We start from the raw sequence: 20,127 nt of genomic DNA, 5'->3' as shown, positions 1-20,127 counted from the left end.
GGAACACTTAACAGATTTGAACAGAAAGAATACTATTAAAGTAAAGCAAAATTAATAAATAAATAACAAAAGATTGCAGTTGGAGGATGCTTGCAGGTAGGCCAAAACCCTCACCTAGTTTTGTGGATTAGGTTTACGTATTTGGAAATATTGATGTCAAATAAATAATAGTAATTTGAATACTTTGGTAGCACTTACTAGCGTTCTCGCTAGAAAAAACAGTGCCGGTCAAAGTGACCTGCATAGGTTTAGTTCACTCCGCTGTGTTCGCCTCACCACCTCCTGCCTACTGTCTAACTAGGGCTGCAACAACGATTCGATAAAATCGATTAAAATCGATTACTAAATGCGTTGGCAACGAATTTGGTCGCGCGATTAATAAGTTACTCATAGGCGCAGCACTGTTTACAGCCAGCCGCCGACAGGTTGGTTCACGGTTCATGCACGCCCACAGCGAGCTTTAGTGTGAGCGACCACAGCTTGTATTTTGGTCATATCTTAAAACTGGACTGTAGGCCTACATTAAAGTGTTAGACCTTCACTGTCTTTGGGTTAAAAAAACTCCTTCAACTCCGTATCCGTCTAGTAGTCCAACCAAAAACTGTCAGCTGCTGCAGACGTTGTGCAGACGGGCTCGGAGTCGGCACCGCGTGCATCAAGTCATTCAAAGCAGCGGTAGTAATCACACAACCGGACGGTGTAGAAAGTCCCGTCAGTTAAAAATAGTAATGCAGTTTTTAAATCCATGTTAAAATCGGCAGGATATAGAGCTAGTTAGCTTAAAAAAAAAAACTAACCAATGGTCACAAACAGTGTCAAATGTGATGTGTTCAGGTCGGCTCAGAAATACGATTGATGCGTTCAAATGCAACAGAAAAAAAATAATAATAATTGAGATTTTGGTGAAAACTTGTTTTCCCAGTAATATAAAATAGATAGTAAAGATATAATTATGACCTGTTTAATGTCCTAACTTGAACTATCATCATCTTATCAGCAATTAAAGCAATATTACAAGTTCTATTTCAAGGAGTCTCGAAAATGGTATCAATAGGTTTGACCGGTTAACCATGGACATCCCTTATATACATATAAAAGTATATCATACATTGTATGCTTTTTTGTGTTATCCCAGTTATGTTTTTTTAATCTTTTTATTATTTAATATTACTTTTAATAGTTCCGGGACGTTGGAGCAATAACCTGGTGTTTTTACACTACAGTCTGCACTGTGAATTTGAAGTAATGTTCAGTTTTTGAATAAAGATGCGGCAATTCCGATTATTTTTTTGTTTTTTTCTATCCGATTCATCGATTAATCGAAAAAATAATTTACAGATTAATCGATTATTAAAATAATCGTTAGTTGCAGCCCTATGTCTAACCCCTACCTGCTCCTTAACGACCTGTCTCTGTACTGTCTAACCCCTACCTGCTCCTTAATGACCTGCCTACTGTCTAACCCCTACCTGCTCCTTAATGACCTGTCTCTGTACTGTCTAACCCCTACCTGCTCCTTAATGACCTGTCTCTGTACTGTCTAACCCCTACCTGCTCCTTAATGACTTGTCTCTGTACTGTCCAACCCCTACCTGCTCCTTAACGACCTGTCTCTGTACTGTCTAACCCCTACCTGCTCCTTAGTGACCTGTCTACTGTCTAACCCCTTCCTGCTCCTTAGTGACCTGTCTCTGTACTGTCTAACCCCTACCTGCTCCTTAATGCCCTGTCTCTGTATTGTCTAACCCCTACCTGCTCCTTAATGACCTGTCTCTGTACTGTCTAACCCCTACCTGCTCCATAATGACCTGTCTCTGTACTGTCTAACCCCTACCTGCTCCTTAATAACCTGTCTCTGTACTGTCTAACCCCTACCTGCTCCTTAATGACCTGTCTCTGTACTGTCTAACCCCTACCTGCTCCTTAATGCCCTGTCTCTGTACTGTCTAACCCCTACCTGCTCCTTAATGACCTGTCTCTGTACTGTCTAACCCCTACCTGCTTCTTAGTGACCTCTCTGTACTGTCTAACCCCTACCTGCTCCTTAATGACCTGTCTCTGTACTGTCTAACCCCTACCTGCTCCTTAATGACCTGTCTCTGTACTGTCTAACCCCTACCTGCTCCTTAATGACCTGTCTCTGTACTGTCTAACACCTACCTGCTCCTTAATGACCTGTCTCTGTACTGTCTAACCCCTACCTGCTCCTTAATGACCTGTCTCTGTACTGTCTAACCCCTACCTGCTCCTTAATGACCTGTCTCTGTACCGTCTAACCCCTACCTGCTCCTTAATGACCTGTCTCTGTACTGGCTAACCCCTACCTGCTCCTTAATGACCTGTCTCTGTACTGTCTAACCCCTACCTGCTCCTTAATGACCTGTCTCTGTACTGTCTAACCCCTACCTGCTCCTTAATGACCTGTCTCTGTACTGTCTAACCCCTACCTGCTCCTTAATGACCTGCCTAATGTCTAACCCCGACCTGCTCCTTAATGACCTGTCTCTGTACTGTCTAACCCCGACCTGCTCCTTAATGCGCTGTGTTTCCAGGGATACGGTCTCGTGTCAGGAGTCGCTGGCCACCGTCCGGTTCCATGAGCTGCTGTCCCAGCTGGACGACCAGCAGAGCCGCTTCACGCTCGACAACAACTTCCTGCTCCAGCACAACATCCGCAAGATCAAGAGGAACCTGCAGGTCTGAGACCACGCCCACAACGCACAATTTAGACCACGCCCACTACCTCTAGACCACACCCACTACACTTCCTCTCTAGTACTCTAAACCACACCCACTACCTTTAGACCACGACCACTAGCTCTAGACCACACCCGCTACACGCTCTCTCTGGTACATTCTAGACCACGCCCTCTACCTCTAGACCACGCCCACAACACTACCTCTCTAGTGTGGGAGTAGTTGTGTTGTGGGCGTGGTCTATACTCTAGACCACACCCACTACCTCAAGACCACACCCACAACACTACCTCTCTAGTGTGGGAGAAGTGGTCTTGTGGGCGTGGTCTAGAGTCTAGACCACGCCCACAATGTTTTGGGTTCCAGGACCGGTTTCAGCAGGAGCCGATCCTCATGGCCGGGATCATCGCCAGGAACCTCCGGGAGGAACGGCTGATCCTGGAGCGGGGCCAGAGCTCAGAGGTACACACACACACACACACACAGACACAGACACAGACACACACACACACACACACACACACACACACACACACACACACGCACAGACACAGACACAGACACGGACACAGACACACAGACACAGACAGACACACACACAGACAGACACAGACACACACACAGACAGACACAGACACAGACACAGACACACACAGACACACACACACAGACACAGACGCACACGCACACAGACACACAGACACACACACACAGACACACACACACACACACACACACACACACACATACATAACTTGCGGTGTGTGTTCCAGTCTGAGGGAGAAGGCGTGGCCTCCGCCATGGTGGTGGAGAAACTCAAACTGGACAAGAAGGTCACCGCCATGAAGAACCTCATCCAGGTAGGAGGCCACCTTTAGGAACCTCATCCAGGTAGGAGGCCACCTTTAGGAACCTCATCCAGGTAGGAGGCCACCTTTAGGAACCTCATCCAGGTAGGAGGCCACCTTTAGGAACCTCATCCAGGTAGGAGGCCACCTTTAGGAACCTCATCCAGGTAGGAGGCCACCTTTAGGAACTTCATCCAGGTAGGAGGCCACCTTTAGGAACCTCATCCAGGTAGGAGGCCACCTTTAGGAACCTCATCCAGGTAGGAGGCCACCTTTAGGAACCTCATCCAGGTAGGAGGCCACCTTTAGGAACCTCATCCAGGTAGGAGGCCACCTTTAGGAACCTCATCCAGGTAGGAGGCCACCTTTAGGAACCTCATACAGGTAGGAGGCCACCTTTAGGAACCTCTTCCAGGTAGGAGGCCACCTTTAAGAACCTCATACAGGTAGGAGGCCACCTTTAGGAACCTCATCCAGGTAGGAGGCCACCTTTAGGAACCTCATCCAGGTAGGAGGCCACCTTTAGGAACCTCATCCAGGTAGGAGGCCACCTTTAGGAACCTCATCCAGGTAGGAGGCCACCTTTAGGAACCTCATCCAGGTAGGAGGCCACCTTTAGGAACCTCATCCAGGTAGGAGGCCACCTTTAGGAACCTCATACAGGTAGGAGGCCACCTTTAGGAACCTCATCCAGGTAGGAGGCCACCTTTAGGAACCTCATCCAGGTAGGAGGCCACCTTTAGGAACCTCATCCAGGTAGGAGGCCACCTTTAGGAACCTCATCCAGGTAGGAGGCCACCTTTAGGAACCTCATCCAGGTAGGAGGCCACCTTTAGGAACCTCATACAGGTAGGAGGCCACCTTTAGGAACCTCATCCAGGTAGGAGGCCACCTTTAGGAACCTCATCCAGGTAGGAGGCCACCTTTAGGAACCTCATCCAGGTAGGAGGCCACCTTTAGGAACCTCATCCAGGTAGGAGGCCACCTTTAGGAACCTCATCCAGGTAGGAGGCCACCTTTAGGAACCTCATCCAGGAATGAGGCCACCTTTAGGAACCTCATCCAGGTAGGAGGCCACCTTTAGGAACCTCATCCAGGTAGGAGGCCACCTTTAGGAACCTCATCCAGGTAGGAGGCCACCTTAAGGGGGCCACCTTTATGTGGCCATGTTAGGAAGCCACATTAGGAGGCTATGTTTAGGAGACCAGGTTTAGCGGGCTAGGTTTATCTAGATCTAGATGAGGGTAATCCAGTCTGTGATCTAGATGAGGGTAATCCAGTCTGTGATCTAGATGAGGGTAATCCAGTCTGTGATCTAGATGAGGGTAATCCAGTCTGTGATCTAGATGAGGGTAATCCAGTCTGTGATCTAGATGAGGGTAATCCAGTCTGTGATCTAGATGAGGGTAATCCACTCTGTGATCTAGATGAGGGTAATCCAGTCTGTGATCTAGATGAGGGTAATCCAGTCTGTGATCTAGATGAGGGTAATCCAGTCTGTGATCTAGATGAGGGTAATCCAGTCTTTGATCTAGATGAGGGTAATCCACTCTGTGATCTAGATGAGGGTAATCCAGTCTGTGATCTAGGTGAGGGTAATCCAGTCTGTGTGATCTAGATGAGGGTAATCCAGTCTGTGATCTAGATGAGGGTAATCCAGTCTGTGATCTAGATGAGGGGTAATCCAGTCTGTGATCTAGATGAGGGTAATCCAGTCTGTGATCTAGATGAGGGTAATCCAGTCTGTGATCTAGATGAGGGTAATCAAGTCTGTGATCTAGATGAGGGTAATCCAGTTCCGGAGTCTCTGGTTCCTAGATTACGGATCAAAACATTAAGATGCTGGAGGACCTGCAGGATGAATACGACTTCAAACTGAACACACTGAAGAACCGAGGTGAGAGGCTAGTACTGGTACTGGTACTACTACTAGTAATACTACTGCTACCACTAAGACTACTGCTAGTACTACTGGTAGTATTACTACACCTACCACAACAAGAACAGAGGTGAGAGTACTACTACTAGCACTACTACTAGTACTACTACTACTTCCACTACTACTGGTACTAGTACTACTACTGTATTACTACTACCACTAATACTACTACTGCTACTAGTACTAATACCACTAATCCTACTACTACTACACTTACCTGACTGATAAAGTTCTTCTGCGTCGAGAACGTCCTGACTAATAAAGTTCTTCTGCGTCGAGAACGTCCTGACTAATAAAGTTCTTCTGCGTCGAGAACGTCCTGACTAATAAAGTTCTTCTGCCCAGAGAACGATGTGAACGGTTTGACCCCCAAGGAGCTGGAGAAGGAGCGGATGACCATGGGGAACATGTGCTTCGACCTCAAGAACAAGCGACAGGTGAGCTGCTGCATCATGGGAGTTCCCCCCAAAGCAGAGCCGGCGGGGGGGGGGGGGGGGAGGCCCCCGCGTCCGCGATGGGACGGCTTGTCCCTCCAAACGGAGTAGACCAAGGCAGGGAGGTCCCGGTGGGAACTGTTGAGCTGCACAGCAGGTCTCCAGGGTTCACCCCCTCCGACCGCAGTCCGGGGTCACAAACAAGTGGACCCCAACTCCCACTCAGGGACTCGTTGGCAGCACTCGACGGTAAAGGACGGCACAGTCCAGCTGTGGACAAACCCAGGTTTTCCCTTAAGCCTCTCCGGTCGGAGGTGTGCTCCAGTTCCGGAGTTTAACACAGAATGACACACGGGGACCATTGGAGCTGGGCTTCAGAGGAACGTCCGGGAGTAGTACTCCATGAGGAGGAGTACAGTGGGTAGTACTCTGAGGAGGAGTACAGTGGTTAGTACTCCATGAGGAGGAGTACAGTGGGTAGTACTCTGAGGAGGAGTACAGTGGGTAGTACTCTGAGGTGTACAGTGGGTAGTACTCTGAGGAGGAGTACAGTGGGTAGTACTCTGAGGAGTACAGTGGGTAGTACTCTGAGGAGGAGTACAGTAGGCAGTACTCTGAGTAGTACAGTGGTTAGTACTCTGAGTAGTACAGTGGGTAGTACTCTGAGGAGGAGTACAGTGGGCAGTACTCTGAGGTGTACAGTGGGTAGGCAAGGCAAGGCAACTTTATTTATATAGCACTTTTCATACACAAGGCAGACTCAAAGTGCTTCACATATAAACATTGTCATACAATAAAATAAAATAAAATAATAGATAAGTAAAAGAAAAACATATGCAAAGAAATGGTTAATATAGAAAAAGGCATTTTAGTATTAAAAAAAAATAAAGAAAATAAAGGCAAAGTTAAAAAAGCTTTTTAGAAAGTGCAATGTATTTAAGATTTTAGCAGAAAGCTATAGCAAACATAAAAGTCTTCAGTCTTGTTTTAAAGGTGCTCAGAGTTGGGGCAAGTCTTAAATCCTCTGGGAGTTTATTCCAGCTATTTGTTGCATTGTAACTAAATCCTGCTTTCCCATGTTTTGTGTTTACTCTGGGGATAATTAACAGATTGGTCTCTGAGGATCTTAGTGGTCTAGAAGGCTGATGTAGTGGAAGCATATCAGTTAAATATTTTGGGCCTAAACCATGTAGGGATTTATAGGTTAGCAACATGATTTTAAAATCAATTCTCTGACCTACAGGAAGCCAATGTAACGATTTCAGAATTGGTGTAATATGATCAAATCTTTTGGTCTTTGTTAGAACTCTAGCAGCAGCATTCTGAACAAGCTGAAGCTTCCTCAGAGTTTGTTTTGGAAGACCTGTGAGGAGACCATTGCAGTAATCAAGCTTACTAGTGATAAAGGCATGTACAAGTTTTTGTAAGTCTTCGGTGGACATGAGCCCTCTAAGTCTTGCTACATTTTTAAGGTGATAATATGCCGATTTTGTAACTGATTTGATGTGACTGTCAAAATGTAAATCTGAATCCATGATAACCCCTAGATTTCTGGCTTTGATTGAGGTTTTCAGGGACAGAGAGTGAAGGTGTTGGGTTACTTTAAGCCTTTCCGTTTTAGGACCAAATACAATTATCTCTGTTTTGTCCTCATTTAGTTGAAGGAAATTTCGGCACATCCATTCCTTCACTTGCTCAATGCACTGGCACAGCAGATCTATGGGCCGATAGTCATTTGGTGATAGCGATACATAGATTTGCAGTGATGTTGATAGGTTTTCAATGTAGTGAGTCCCCGGGACCCACAGGTGGCGAGTTGGGTGGGTCCCTGAGAAATTCAATGGGTCCCGACTCCCCAGTTTAAAAAATGTGTTTCTTTTTTATTATTATTCTATTTCTTAAATTAAATTAATAGTGTTAAACTCCTTGATGGTGGTATGATATGGTTAGAGCTGGAGTACTCAACCGTTCATGTTTAACACTAGAAACGCCGGGCCATTTTTACTTACTCCTAGCGCCGCAAGAGGGGTCAAATGACCCCTAAGTCATTTTAATGAGAGGCTGTGCATTTGCACATAATGATCACTAGGTGGCGCCAATGAGCTATTACCGCGCGAGCGCCACATTTGTGTGTGTGTGTGTGTGTGTGTCACAAGCCTAGTCCTCACGATTTTGTCATAAATGTACATATATTCAATCAGAAGGATTGCAAAAAAATCCTGTTTGATTTGCTCATTCGACACGAATGAGCACAGCATCGAGCAGTGGAAACGTGGGTTTATTTACTATGAAGTTCGTATTTTTAATTGTTGAAATGAAATCAGCGGTGACGAGCTAGTTGTTTTGGTAGCGGCTAAATTAGCATGTCGCGATACCTTGTACAGGGGATCACATCTGCGCCGAGTACATGCGCAGAGGGTTGAAACAGCGCTTGTCCGATCTGCTCACAAGAAGGTTTCTTTGGCCAGTTACTGTGATTAAACACGAGTTGTTTAATGTTCACAATGTATCGTTTTTCATGGGGAAAATGAGATGCGTCCCCGGGACGCATGGATAGTGAGTTTAGTGCGTCCTTTCAGATTTTAATGCGTCAGGGACGCAGGACGCGTACCTAGCAACATCACTGGATTTGCGTGTCATCAGCATAGCAATGATGGTCAATATTGTTATTTTGCATGATTTGCCCTAGTGGGAGCATGTAGATGTTGAATAAAGAGGGTCCTAAGATCGAACCTTGTGGGACTCCACATGTCACGTTGGTTGATTCTGATACAAAGTCGCCAATGGAAACAAAGTAGTTCCTATTTTGTAGGTAGGACCTGAACCAATTTAAGACAGTGCCTGAAAGCCCCACCCAGTTTTCTAACCTTTCCAGAAGTAATGTATGGTCTACAGTGTCGAATGCAGCACTGAGGTCAAGTAGCATTAGTATTGAGGTTTTGCCAGAGTCTGTGTTAAGACGGATGTCGTTTACAACTTTAATAAGGGCGGTCTCAGTGCTGTGCAGGGGTCGAAATCCTGATTGGAAGGTGTCATAGCAACCAGTTGATGCCAGGAAGTGATTTAGTTGCTGGAGGACAACTTTCTCAATGATTTTACTTATGAAGGGTAGATTTGATATTGGTCTGTAGTTGTTAATAATAGAGGCATCTAGGCTCCGCTTTTTTAAAAGGGGTTTAATAACTGCAGTTTTCAAAGCTTTTGGGAACTTGCCTGACTGGAGAGAGTTGTTAACTATCTGCAATATGTCTACTGCTAGGCAGTCGAAAACATTCTTAAAGAGGTTGGTAGGTATAGTATCAAGGCAACAGGTGGATGGCTTTAGTTGTGTCACAGTTTCCACAAGATTTTGAGAGTCTATAACATTAAAGCATGCCATCCTTGCCACGTAATTTTTGCCTGAACAGGGTGGTAGTCCAACATTTTTGTTTGACGTGGAGATATTGATGGCGCGTCTGATACCTTCAATTTTATCAATATAAAAAGCTGCAAACTCATTGCATTTCTGCGTGGAATGGAGATCAGGTGGAATTTCTGTTGGGGGGTTGGTCAGTCTGTCAACAGTTGCAAATAGGGTTTTTGCATTATTAGTGTTGGTTTTAATGATATTGGAGAAAAATGTTTCTCTAGCATTTTTTAAGTCTAAATTGTAGGCACGGAGGCTCTCTTTATAGATATCATGGTGAATATGAAGTTTTGTTTTACGCCAGATGCGTTCAACCTTCCTGCATTCCTTTTTCTGTGCTGTTACAGAAGCAGCTTTTCTCCAGGGTGCCTTTTGCTTTCCAGAAATCGTTTTAACCTTATAAGGTGCAATGACATCTATGACTTTCAAAATTTTCAAATTAAAGTTTTCTACAAGATCATCAGCAGTACATGGGTTTAGAGGTGGTAGCAAGGAGATGGCCTTTTTAAAAAGTATATTAGAATCTTCATTGATATACCGTTTTTTGACAGTGTTTGATTTTGTCTGTATGTCGGGAATAAAAGATATGTTAAAGAAAACACAAAAGTGGTCAGACAAGGAAGGATCAGTCACAGAGAGATCAGAAACATTGAGGCCCTTTGTGATAACCAGGTCTAGAGTGTGCCCCTTGCAATGAGTAGCCTCTTTCACATGTTGAGACAGTTCAAATGTGTCCAAAATGGTAAAAAGTTTTTTTGCACACTTGTCATTCAAATCATCAGTATGAAAATTGAAGTCACCAGTTATAACTAGACAGTCAAATTCTGTGGAGATGCTAGACAATAATTCTGTGAATTCATCGAAAAAATTTGCAGAATATGTGGGTGGCCTGTAAATAATTAATAGGAGAACTCTGGGGGAGCATTTCAATACAGCACTAAGGTATTCGAACGATGGAAAATCCCCAAATAACATCTGTTTCCCCTGAAATACATTTTTAAATATAGCAGCAACCCCTCCACCTCTTTTTCCAGATCTACATGCATCAAAAAAGTTATAGTCGGGAGGAGCTGTCTCTATCAGAACGGTTGCACTGTTATTTTGTTCCAGCCATGTTTCAGTTAAAAACATAAAATCCAGTTTGGAAGTGTTAATAAAATCATTAACTAAAAATGATTTGTTATTAAGAGACCTCACATTAAGTAGAGGCATCCTGATGGTGCTGTTGATAGGCTTTAAGGTTGTTTTTTGTTTGGAGGCAATAGATATGAGATTTGTGAGGTTAGCAGTGTGTCTAAGTTTCCCTTTGTTTACTCTCTTAGTGGTGACAGCATGAATGCGAAAGTTGCCCTGCTTTGACGTAGGCAACCTTGGGTTCAGCAGATTATGAGAAACTTCCTTTATACTGTGTCTACGGCTGAACCCTTTTTTGTCTCAGTAATACTCAGGACTACTATCGGGGCGGGGGCGGGGCGCCGTCCTCCTGGGTGTTAGCAGTGTTAGCAGCCTGCGGCCATGACGTGGCGATGCTATCATTGACACAGATGCAAGTTTGATGCCAGCATGTTCCAGTTTCTTAAATTCGGCTGGAAAATCGCAAAGGGAGACATCGGAGCTGGAGTTGTTGTTGTGGCTATGGGAGAGATGAGGCTGGAGGTCATCATCGATGGGGGAATGCAGAGGAGGGGGGTGGCCGTTCCTCGCCAAGCCAGCATCAGCGATGGGGGAGGGCACAGTGTTGATGGCGTCGGGCGGGCTGTTGTCTCTCTTCAAGGTCTGTGGGCTGTCTGCTATCTGTGTGTCCGATAGTGGCAGAGTAGTTGTGTGGGGGAGGCTGTAGTCTCGCTTCTTCTCAACCTGTGCTCTGATTGTGGCCTGTGCGTCAGACCATGGCAAGATTGTGGCCTGTGCGTAAAGCGAGAAGAGTAGATTGTCACTCAACAGTTTTGAGCCTAACCTGTTTGGGTGTAGGCCATCTGCTCTGAAAAGATATTTGCGCCCCCAGAATAAGTTGAAATTGTCAATAAAGTCCCTTCCTCTTTCATTGCAGACTCTGGAAAGCCATGTATTCAGTGCAAGTAGACGACTGAATCTGTTTATTCCCCTGTCAACAGTTGGTATGGGTCCACTGATGGAAGACTTGATGTGTATTTTGTCCAGTGTATCCAATAGATCAGTGTAATCCCTCTTCAGAAGTTCTGACTGTTCTCTTTGAATATCATTAAATCCTGCATGCACAACAATCTGTGAGATTTTGGGGTTTTCCAATATGATTTTGGCTAGTTTATGGTTGATATTACTAACCATTCCATATGGGAAGATGCATGTTTTGATCTTCTTACCGGTTATATCCTTGATAGTTGAGTCTCCTATAATCAGAGTGTCTGGTTCATCTGCTTTCTCTGAGATGGGCCCTTGTTGGACGGTGGCAGACACATGCGCAGCCCGCCTCCGTGGCGACTGGTTATTCCGTTTCTGTCCGCACTGTCCGTCCGGACGCATCTCGGGGCTCAGGGGTGCATCGGTGGCAGGCGCGTTCGTGGACTCTTGAAGTGGCAGGAACCAGTTCTTCAGTGGCAGGGTTGATTTGAGTAACGGGCTAATCCGGCTGATAACTTTAGCTTTGGGTAGCTTAGCATTTGGTGTTGAGTGAACTTGTTGATTTACTTTGGTATGTTGCTTTGGCTTAGCGCCGACTCTGTTCCAGTGAGACGCAGCTGGAACAGTCTCTCTCATGTCCAGCTTCGGGAAGGATACAGTGTAGCTTTGATCATCTTGCTGTATCTGAGTGAGCTCAGCGAACTCACCCATCGGCACTGTATCCTGTGATAGTCCTTTGCATTTTTCTACTGCTGCTAGTCTCGTTTCAATTAAAGCCAATGTCTGTTTCAGTTTGGAGATATCCGAATACAGAGGCATGTTGGCGATAGGAAAGTCCAAGGCTTTTTCTGCGGTCTGATCCGGGAGTAAAAAGTGCCAAAATGTATTGTTGAATCGAGCGATTGAGGACGACGGAAACAAACTATATACTGTTAGGTAAATAAAATAAGATAAAGTAGATCTGAACGATGAATTAAGTAGTTCTTTCCAATGCCCAGCGGGGGTAGTACTCTGAGGTGTACAGTAGGCAGTACTCTGAGGTGTACAGTGGGTAGTACTCTGAGTAGTACAGTCGGGTAGTACTCTGAGGAGGTGCACAGTGGGCAGTACTCTCTGAGTAGTACAGTGGGTAGTACTCTGAGTAGTACAGTGGGTAGTACTCTGAGGTGTACAGTGGGTAGTACTCTGAGGAGGTGCACAGTGGGCAGTACTCTCTGAGTAATACAGTGGGTAGTACTCTGAGTAGTACAGTGGGTAGTACTCTGAGGTGTACAGTGGGTAGTACTCCATGAGGAGGAGTACAGTGGGCAGTACTCTCTGAGTAGTACAGTGGGTAGTACTCTGAGGTGGTGTACAGTGGGCGGTGTGCGTGCTTCAGCGGCTCTGTGCGTTCCAGACGGTGGTGGACCAGCTGGCGGAGGTCCTGAGGCTGACGGAGGCGCTGCAGACGGAGCTCATCTCCGAGGAGCTCCCCGAGTGGAAGCAGCGGCAGCAGACGGCCTGCATCGGGGGCCCCCCCAACGCCTGCCTGGACCAGCTGCAGAACTGGTGAGAGCCCCCCTCCTGATGCACCACCTCCTCCACCCTGATGCACCCCCTCCTCCACCCTGATGCTCCTCCTCCTCCACCCTGATGCACCCCCTCCTCCACCCTGATGCTCCCCCTCCACCACCCTGATGCTCCCCCTCCTCCACCCTGATGCACCCCCTCCTCCACCCTGATGCACCCCCTCCTCCACACCACCTAGCCCCCTCCTCCACCCTGATGCACCCCCTCCTCCACCCTGATGCACCCCCTCCTCCACCCTGATGCACCCCCTCCTCCACCCTGATGCACCCCCTCCTCCACCCTGATGCACCCCCTCCTCCACACCACCTAGCCCCCTCCTCCACCCTGATGCACCCCCTCCTCCACCCTGATGCACCCCCTCCTCCACCCTGATGCACCACCTCCTCCACCCTGATGCACCCCCTCCTCCACCCTGATGCACCACCTCCTCCACCCTGATGCTCCTCCTCCTCCACCCTGATGCACCACCTCCTCCACCCTGATGCACCACCTCCTCCACCCTGATGCACCCCATTTCCTCCACCCTGATGCACCCCCTCCTCCACCCTGATGCACCCCCTCCTCCACCCTGATGCACCCCCTCCTCCACCCTGATGCACCCCCTCCTCCACCCTGATCCACCACCTCCTCCACCCCGTCCTCCACAGAGACACACCCCCTCCTCCACCCTGATGCACCACCTCCTCCACCCTGATGCACCCCATTTCCTCCACCCTGATGCACCCCCTCCTCCACCCTGATGCACCTCCTCCTCCACCCTGATGCACCCCCTCCTCCACCTCCTCCACACCACCTAGCCCCCTCCAGACCGTCTCCTCCCCCCCCAGGTTCACGGCGGTCGGGGAGACCCTGCAGCAGGTGCGGCAGCAGCTGAAGAAGCTGCAGGAGTTGGAGCAGAAGCTGACCTACGAGCAGGACCCCATCAGCCAGGAGAAGACCTCCAGCCTGGAGACCCGCGCCCTGGAGCTCTTCAGGAGCCTCCTCAGCCAGTAAGACCCCCCCTCCCCCAGTAAGACCTGCCCCTCCTCAACCAGTAAGACCTCCCCCCCAGTAAGACCCCCCCTCCTCAACCAGTAAGACCTCCAGCCTGGAGACCCGCGCCCTGGAGCTCTTCAGGAGCCTCCTCAGCCAGTAAGACCCCCCCTCCCCCAGTAAGACCTGCCCCTCCTCAACCAGTAAGACCTCCCCCCCAGTAAGACCCCCCCTCCTCAACCAGTAAGACCTCCAGCCTGGAGACCCGCGCCCTGGAGCTCTTCAGGAGCCTCCTCACCCAGTAAGACCCCCCCTCCTCACCCAGTAAGACCTCCCCCTCCTCCCCCAGTAAGACCTCCCCCCCAGTAAGACCTCCCCCTCCTCCCCCAGTAAGACCTCCCCCCCAGTAAGACCCCCCCCTCCTCACCCAGTAAGACCCCCCCCTCCCCCCCAGTAAGACCCCCCCCTCCTCAGCCAGTAAGACCTCCCCCTCCTCCCCCAGTAAGACCTCCCCCCCAGTAAGACCTCCCCCTCCTCCCCCAGTAAGACCTCCTCAAGTGTGTGTGTGTGTGTGTGTGTGTGTGTGTGTGTGTGTGTGTGTGTGTGTGTGTGTGTGTGTGTGTGTGTGTGTGTGTGTGTGTGTGTGTGTGTGTGTGTGTGTGTGTGTGTGTTAGCTCCATGGTGGTGGAGCGTCAGCCCTGTATGCCGACCCACCCCCAGAGAGCCCTGGTGCTGAAGACTGGAGTCCAGTTCACCGTCAAACTACGGTACCACTGACTGACTGACTGACTGACTGACTCTCACACACATTCTAATCACTTAGAACCAGCCCTAACAGGTTAGAACCAGTCCTAACAGAACCAGTCCTAACAGGTTAGAACCAGTCCTAACAGAACCAGTCCTAACAGAACCAGTCCTAACAGGTTAGAACCGGTCCTAACTGAACCAGTCCAAACAGAACCAGTCCTAACAGAACCAGTCCTAACAGGTTAGAACCAGTCCTAACAGAACCAGTCCTAACAGAACCAGTCCTAACAGGTTAGAACCAGTCCCAACTGAACCAGTCCTGACAGGTTAGAACCAGTCCTAACTGAACCAGTCCTAACAGAACCAGTCCTAACAGAACCAGTCCTGACAGGTTAGAACCAGTCCTAACAGAACCAGTCCTAACAGAACCAGTCCCAACTGAACCAGTCCTGACAGGTTAGAACCAGTCCTAACAGAACCAGCCCTAACAGAACCAGTCCCAACTGAACCAGTCCTGACAGGTTAGAACCAGTCCTAACAGAACCAGTCCTAACAGAACCAGTCCTAACTGAACCGGTCCTAACTGAACCAGTCCTAACTGAACCAGTCCTGACAGAACCAGTCCTAACAGGTTAGAACCAGTCCTAACAGAACCAGTCCTAACAGAACCAGTCCTAACTGAACCAGTCCTAACAGAACCAGTCCTAACTGAACCAGTCCTAACTGAACCAGTCCTAACAGAAGCAGTCCTAACAGGTTAGAACCAGTCCTAACAGAACCAGTCCTAACAGAACCAGTCCTGACAGGTTAGAACCAGTCCTAACAGAACCAGTCCTAACTGAACCAGTCCTAACAGAACCAGTCCTAACTGAACCAGTCCTAACTGAACCAGTCCTAACAGAAGCAGTCCTAACAGGTTAGAACCAGTCCTAACAGAACCAGTCCTAACAGAACCAGTCCTGACAGGTTAGAACCAGTCCTAACAGAACCAGTCCTAACAGGTTAGAACCAGTCCTAACAGAACCAGTCCTCACAGAACCAGTCCTAACAGAACCAGTCCTAACAGAACCAGTCCTAACTGAACCAGTCCTAACAGAACCAGTCCTACAGAACCAGTCCTATCAGAACCAGTCCTCACAGAACCAGTCCTAACTGGTATAATTGCTTCTTCAGGTTTCTGGTCAAACTGCAGGAGTTCAACTACCAACTAAAAGTCAAGGCTTTCTTTGACAAGTAAGTTCCTGGTTCACCAGTTGATGAAACCTGCTGCCGCCATGTGTTCGGGTGCTTACCGCTAATGCTACGCCTTCTTCTGCTCCTGCAGAGACGTGACGGAGAAGAAAGGGTATGTGACCTAAAACACACACACACACGCACACCCCCCCACACACACACATCCCCCCACACACACACACACACACACACACACACACACACACACACTCTTGTGTTGATTGGTTGGTTGGTTGAGCAGATTCAGGAAGTTCAACATCCTGGGGACCAACATTAAGGTGATGAACATGGAGGAGTCCAACGGCAGTCTAGCCGCCGAGTTCAGACACCTGGTGAGACATGCTGCTGCATGCTAAGCTAATGTTGGCCGAATACTGGCTACAACCCGCTGCATGCTAAGCTAATGATAGCCCAAGGCCGGCTACAACCCACTACATGCTAAGCTAATGATAGCCCAAGGCCGGCTACTCCTCGCTATTTGCTAAGCTTCTGTCAGCCAAAGACAGGCTACTTCCCGCTACATGCTAAGCTAATTTTGGCCGAATTCTGGCTACACGCCGCTACATACTAAGTTTATGAAGCTCCGTGCAAAGCTTATAAAGCGGCTTCATCCCGCTACAGCACTAAACGTAGGTAATTATAGCAGATTTGCTACGCTAGCTAAAGCTAAACTAATCTAAGCCCAATATCTTCTTTACCAGTTAGATGATAATCTGATGTTAGCCCAATATCAGCTACTTGCTAGGCTTGCTAGATGCTAATATTAGCCATGGATCATCTAAACCAGCTACAAATTCAATGTGCTAATCTAATGTTAGCCTCAAGATCAGCTCCACCACCTTCATGCTACGCTAATGTTATTGCAGGATCAGCTACACATGCTACATGCTAAGCTAACGTTATTGCCATATCAGCCTCATGTGTCTTGTTGTTTACCTGGAACCTGCTTCTCTGATCCACAGCAACTGAAGGAGCAGAAGGTGGCTGGCAACCGGACCAATGAGGTAACACTGGTCCACTGGGGTAACACTGGGGTAACACTGGTCCTCTGGGGTAACACTGGTCCTCTGGGGTAACACTGGGGTAACACTGGTCCACTGGGGTAACACTGGTCCACTGGGGTAACACTGTGGTAACACTGTCCACTGGGGTAACACTGGTCCTCTGGGGTAACACTGGGGTAACACTGGTCCACTGGGGTAACACTGGGGTAACACTGTCCACTGGGGTAACACTGTCCACTGGGGTAACACTGGGGTAACACTGGTCCTCTGGGGTAACACTGGGGTAACACTGGGGTGACACTGGTCCACTGGGGTAACACTGGTCCACTGAACAACATGGAACACACTCACATATGTTGACAGAGTGTGTTTGTGTGTTTGTGTGTGTGTGTGTGTGTCTCTGTGTGTGTGTGTGTGTGTGTGTGTGTGTGTGTGTGTGTGTGTGTGTGTGTGTGTGTGTGTGTGTGTGTGTGTGTGTGTGTGTGTGTGTGTGTGTGTGTGTGTGTGTGTGTGTGTGTGTGTGCAGGGTCCTCTGATCGTCACAGAGGAGCTCCACTCCATCAGCTTTGAGTCGGAGCTCCAGCCGAGCCAGTCTGGACTCAAGATCAAACTGGAGGTGAGACATCACTGCTGCCCCCGTACCTAGACTAGACTAGTCCAGGACCCGGTACCAGAGACTAGACTAGTCCAGGACCCGGTACCAGAGACTATACTAGTCCAGGACCCGGTACCAGAGACTAGACTAGTCCAGGACCCGGTACCAGAGACTAGACTAGTCCAGGACCCGGTGCCAGAGACTAGACTAGTCCAGGACCCGGTGCCAGAGACTAGACTAGTCCAGGACCCGGTGCCAGAGACTAGACTAGTCCAGGACCCGGTACCAGAGACTAGACTAGTCCAGGACCCCGTACCAGAGACTAGACTAGTCCAGGACCCGGTACCAGAGACTAGACTAGTCCAGGACCCGGTACCAGAGACTAGACTAGTCCAGGACCCGGTACCAGAGACTAGACTAGTCCAGGACCCGGTCCCAGAGACTAGACTAGTCCAGGACCCCGTACCAGAGACTAGACTAGTCCAGGACCCGGTGCCAGAGACTAGACTAGTCCAGGACCCGGTACCAGAGACTAGACTAGTCCAGGACCCGGTACCAGAGACTAGACTAGTCCAGGACCCGGTACCAGAGACTAGACTAGTCCAGGACCCGGTACCAGAGACTAGACTAGTCCAGGACCCGGTCCCAGAGACTAGACTAGTCAAGGACCCGGTCCCAGAGACTAGTCCAGGACCCGGTTCCAGAGACTAGAATAGTCAAGGACCCGGTCCCAGAGACTAGTCCAGGACCCGGTTCCAGAGACTAGACTAGTCAAGGACCCGGTCCCAGAGACTAGTCCAGGACCCGGTCCCGGTCCCAGCACCATAGTTCTGAGGCCTAAGCTGTGTGTTCCAGACGCTGTCCCTGCCCGTGGTGGTCATCTCCAACGTCAGCCAGCTGCCCAGTGGCTGGGCCTCCATCCTGTGGTACAACATGCTCACCACAGAACCCAAGGTATGAACCCTGAGGAACCGCTCTGAACCGCTCTGAACACTGAGCGGAACCGCTCTGAACCGCTCTGAACCCTGAGGAACCGCTCTGAACACTGAGTGGAACCACTCTGAACCCCTCTGAACACTGAGCAGAACCACTCTGAACCGCTCTGAACCCTGAGCATAGAGAGTAACCAGATGATTAAGCACCACTACACTAACCAGAAGTACTAAGCACCACTACACTAACCAGAAGTACTAAGCACCACTACACTAACCAGAAGTACTAAGCAGAACTACACTAACCAGAAGTACTAAGCAGAACTACACTAACCAGAAATACTAAGCACCACTACACTAACCAGAAGTACTAAGCACCACTACACTAACCAGAAGTACTAAGCACCACTACACTAACCAGAAGTACTAAGCACCACTACACTAACCAGAAGTACTAAGCACCACTACACTAACCAGAAGTACTAAGCACCACTACACTAACCAGATGTACTAAGCAGAACTACACTAACCAGATGTACTAAGCACCACTACACTAACCAGAAGTACGAAGCAGAACTACACTAACCAGCAGTACCAACGCTGTGGTTCTACTTCCTGCAGAACCTGCGTTTCTTCCTGTCCCCACCCTCCGCCACCTGGGCCCAGCTGGCGGAGGTGCTGAGCTGGCAGTTCTCCTCCGTCACCAAGAGGGGGCTGAACCAGGAGCAGCTCAACATGCTAGCTGACAAGCTACTGGGTTAGCGCTACACAGACATGTGCTAAACACGCTACACAGTCTCACCACATCCTAAACATGTGCTAAACACGCTACACACTCTCAACACATGCTAATCATGTGCTAAACACGCTACACACTCTCAACACACGCTTAACATGTGCTAAACACGCTACACACTCTCAACACACGCTAAACATGTGCTAAACACGCTACACACTCGACACATGCTAATCATTTGCTAAACACGCTACACACGCTAAACATGTGCTAAACACGCTACACAGTCTCACCACATCCTAAACATGTGCTAAACACGCTACACAGTCTCACCACATCCTAAACATGTGCTAAACACGCTACACACTCTCAAAACATGCTAATCATGTGCTAAACACGCTACACACTCTCAACACACGCTAAACATGTGCTAAACACACTACACACTCAACACATGCTAATCATTTGCTAAACACGCTACGCACGCTAAACATGTGCTAAACACGCTACAGACACTCAACACATGCTACACACACAACTATAATTGTAATCTAATCTGGTGTGTATGTCCAGGACACAAGGCCATGAGGAAACCAGAAGGTCTGATCCCCTGGGCCCGCTTCTGTAAGGTGGGTCCCCTCTGGTGGAGGAGCTACAGCAGGTGGACTGGGAACCCCAAGGCTGCTAGTTCGATCCCCGGCTCCTCCAGTCTGATGTGTCCCTGAGCAACACTTAACACCACCTGCTCCTGACCTGACGAGCTCGCTGGTGGTGTAGTGATGGTGTAGTGATGGTGCTGTAGTGTAATGATGGTGTAGTGATGGTGTTGTGGTGTAATGATGGTGCTGTGGTGTAGTGATGGAACACTTAACACTCCCTGCTCCTGACTAGCTGGCTGATGGTGTAGCGATGGTG

The 20,127-nt window shown here is 48.6% G+C and overlaps 1 protein-coding gene across 1 annotated transcript in view; it reads left to right on the top strand.

The window, feature by feature from the left end:
• Positions 1-20,127, top strand: part of stat1a (signal transducer and activator of transcription 1a) — a 30,625-nt gene that overhangs the window by 1,423 nt on the left and 9,075 nt on the right. Inside the window, exons 3-18 of the mRNA XM_030355497.1 lie at positions 2,553-2,697; positions 3,064-3,159; positions 3,471-3,557; positions 5,364-5,442; positions 5,830-5,921; positions 12,821-12,972; positions 13,821-13,982; positions 14,640-14,732; positions 15,886-15,945; positions 16,037-16,057; positions 16,187-16,277; positions 16,908-16,949; positions 17,476-17,565; positions 18,400-18,498; positions 19,098-19,233; positions 19,786-19,841. Of these exons, the coding sequence (XP_030211357.1) occupies positions 2,553-2,697; positions 3,064-3,159; positions 3,471-3,557; positions 5,364-5,442; positions 5,830-5,921; positions 12,821-12,972; positions 13,821-13,982; positions 14,640-14,732; positions 15,886-15,945; positions 16,037-16,057; positions 16,187-16,277; positions 16,908-16,949; positions 17,476-17,565; positions 18,400-18,498; positions 19,098-19,233; positions 19,786-19,841 (1,501 nt within the window). The remainder of the gene's footprint in view (positions 1-2,552; positions 2,698-3,063; positions 3,160-3,470; positions 3,558-5,363; positions 5,443-5,829; positions 5,922-12,820; positions 12,973-13,820; positions 13,983-14,639; positions 14,733-15,885; positions 15,946-16,036; positions 16,058-16,186; positions 16,278-16,907; positions 16,950-17,475; positions 17,566-18,399; positions 18,499-19,097; positions 19,234-19,785; positions 19,842-20,127) is intronic.

The sequence above is a fragment of the Gadus morhua genome, chromosome 4 (genome assembly GCF_902167405.1).
Source record: "Gadus morhua chromosome 4, gadMor3.0, whole genome shotgun sequence".
Lineage (NCBI taxonomy): Eukaryota > Metazoa > Chordata > Actinopteri > Gadiformes > Gadidae > Gadus > Gadus morhua.
This window is presented reverse-complemented; position numbering and strand designations above follow the sequence as displayed.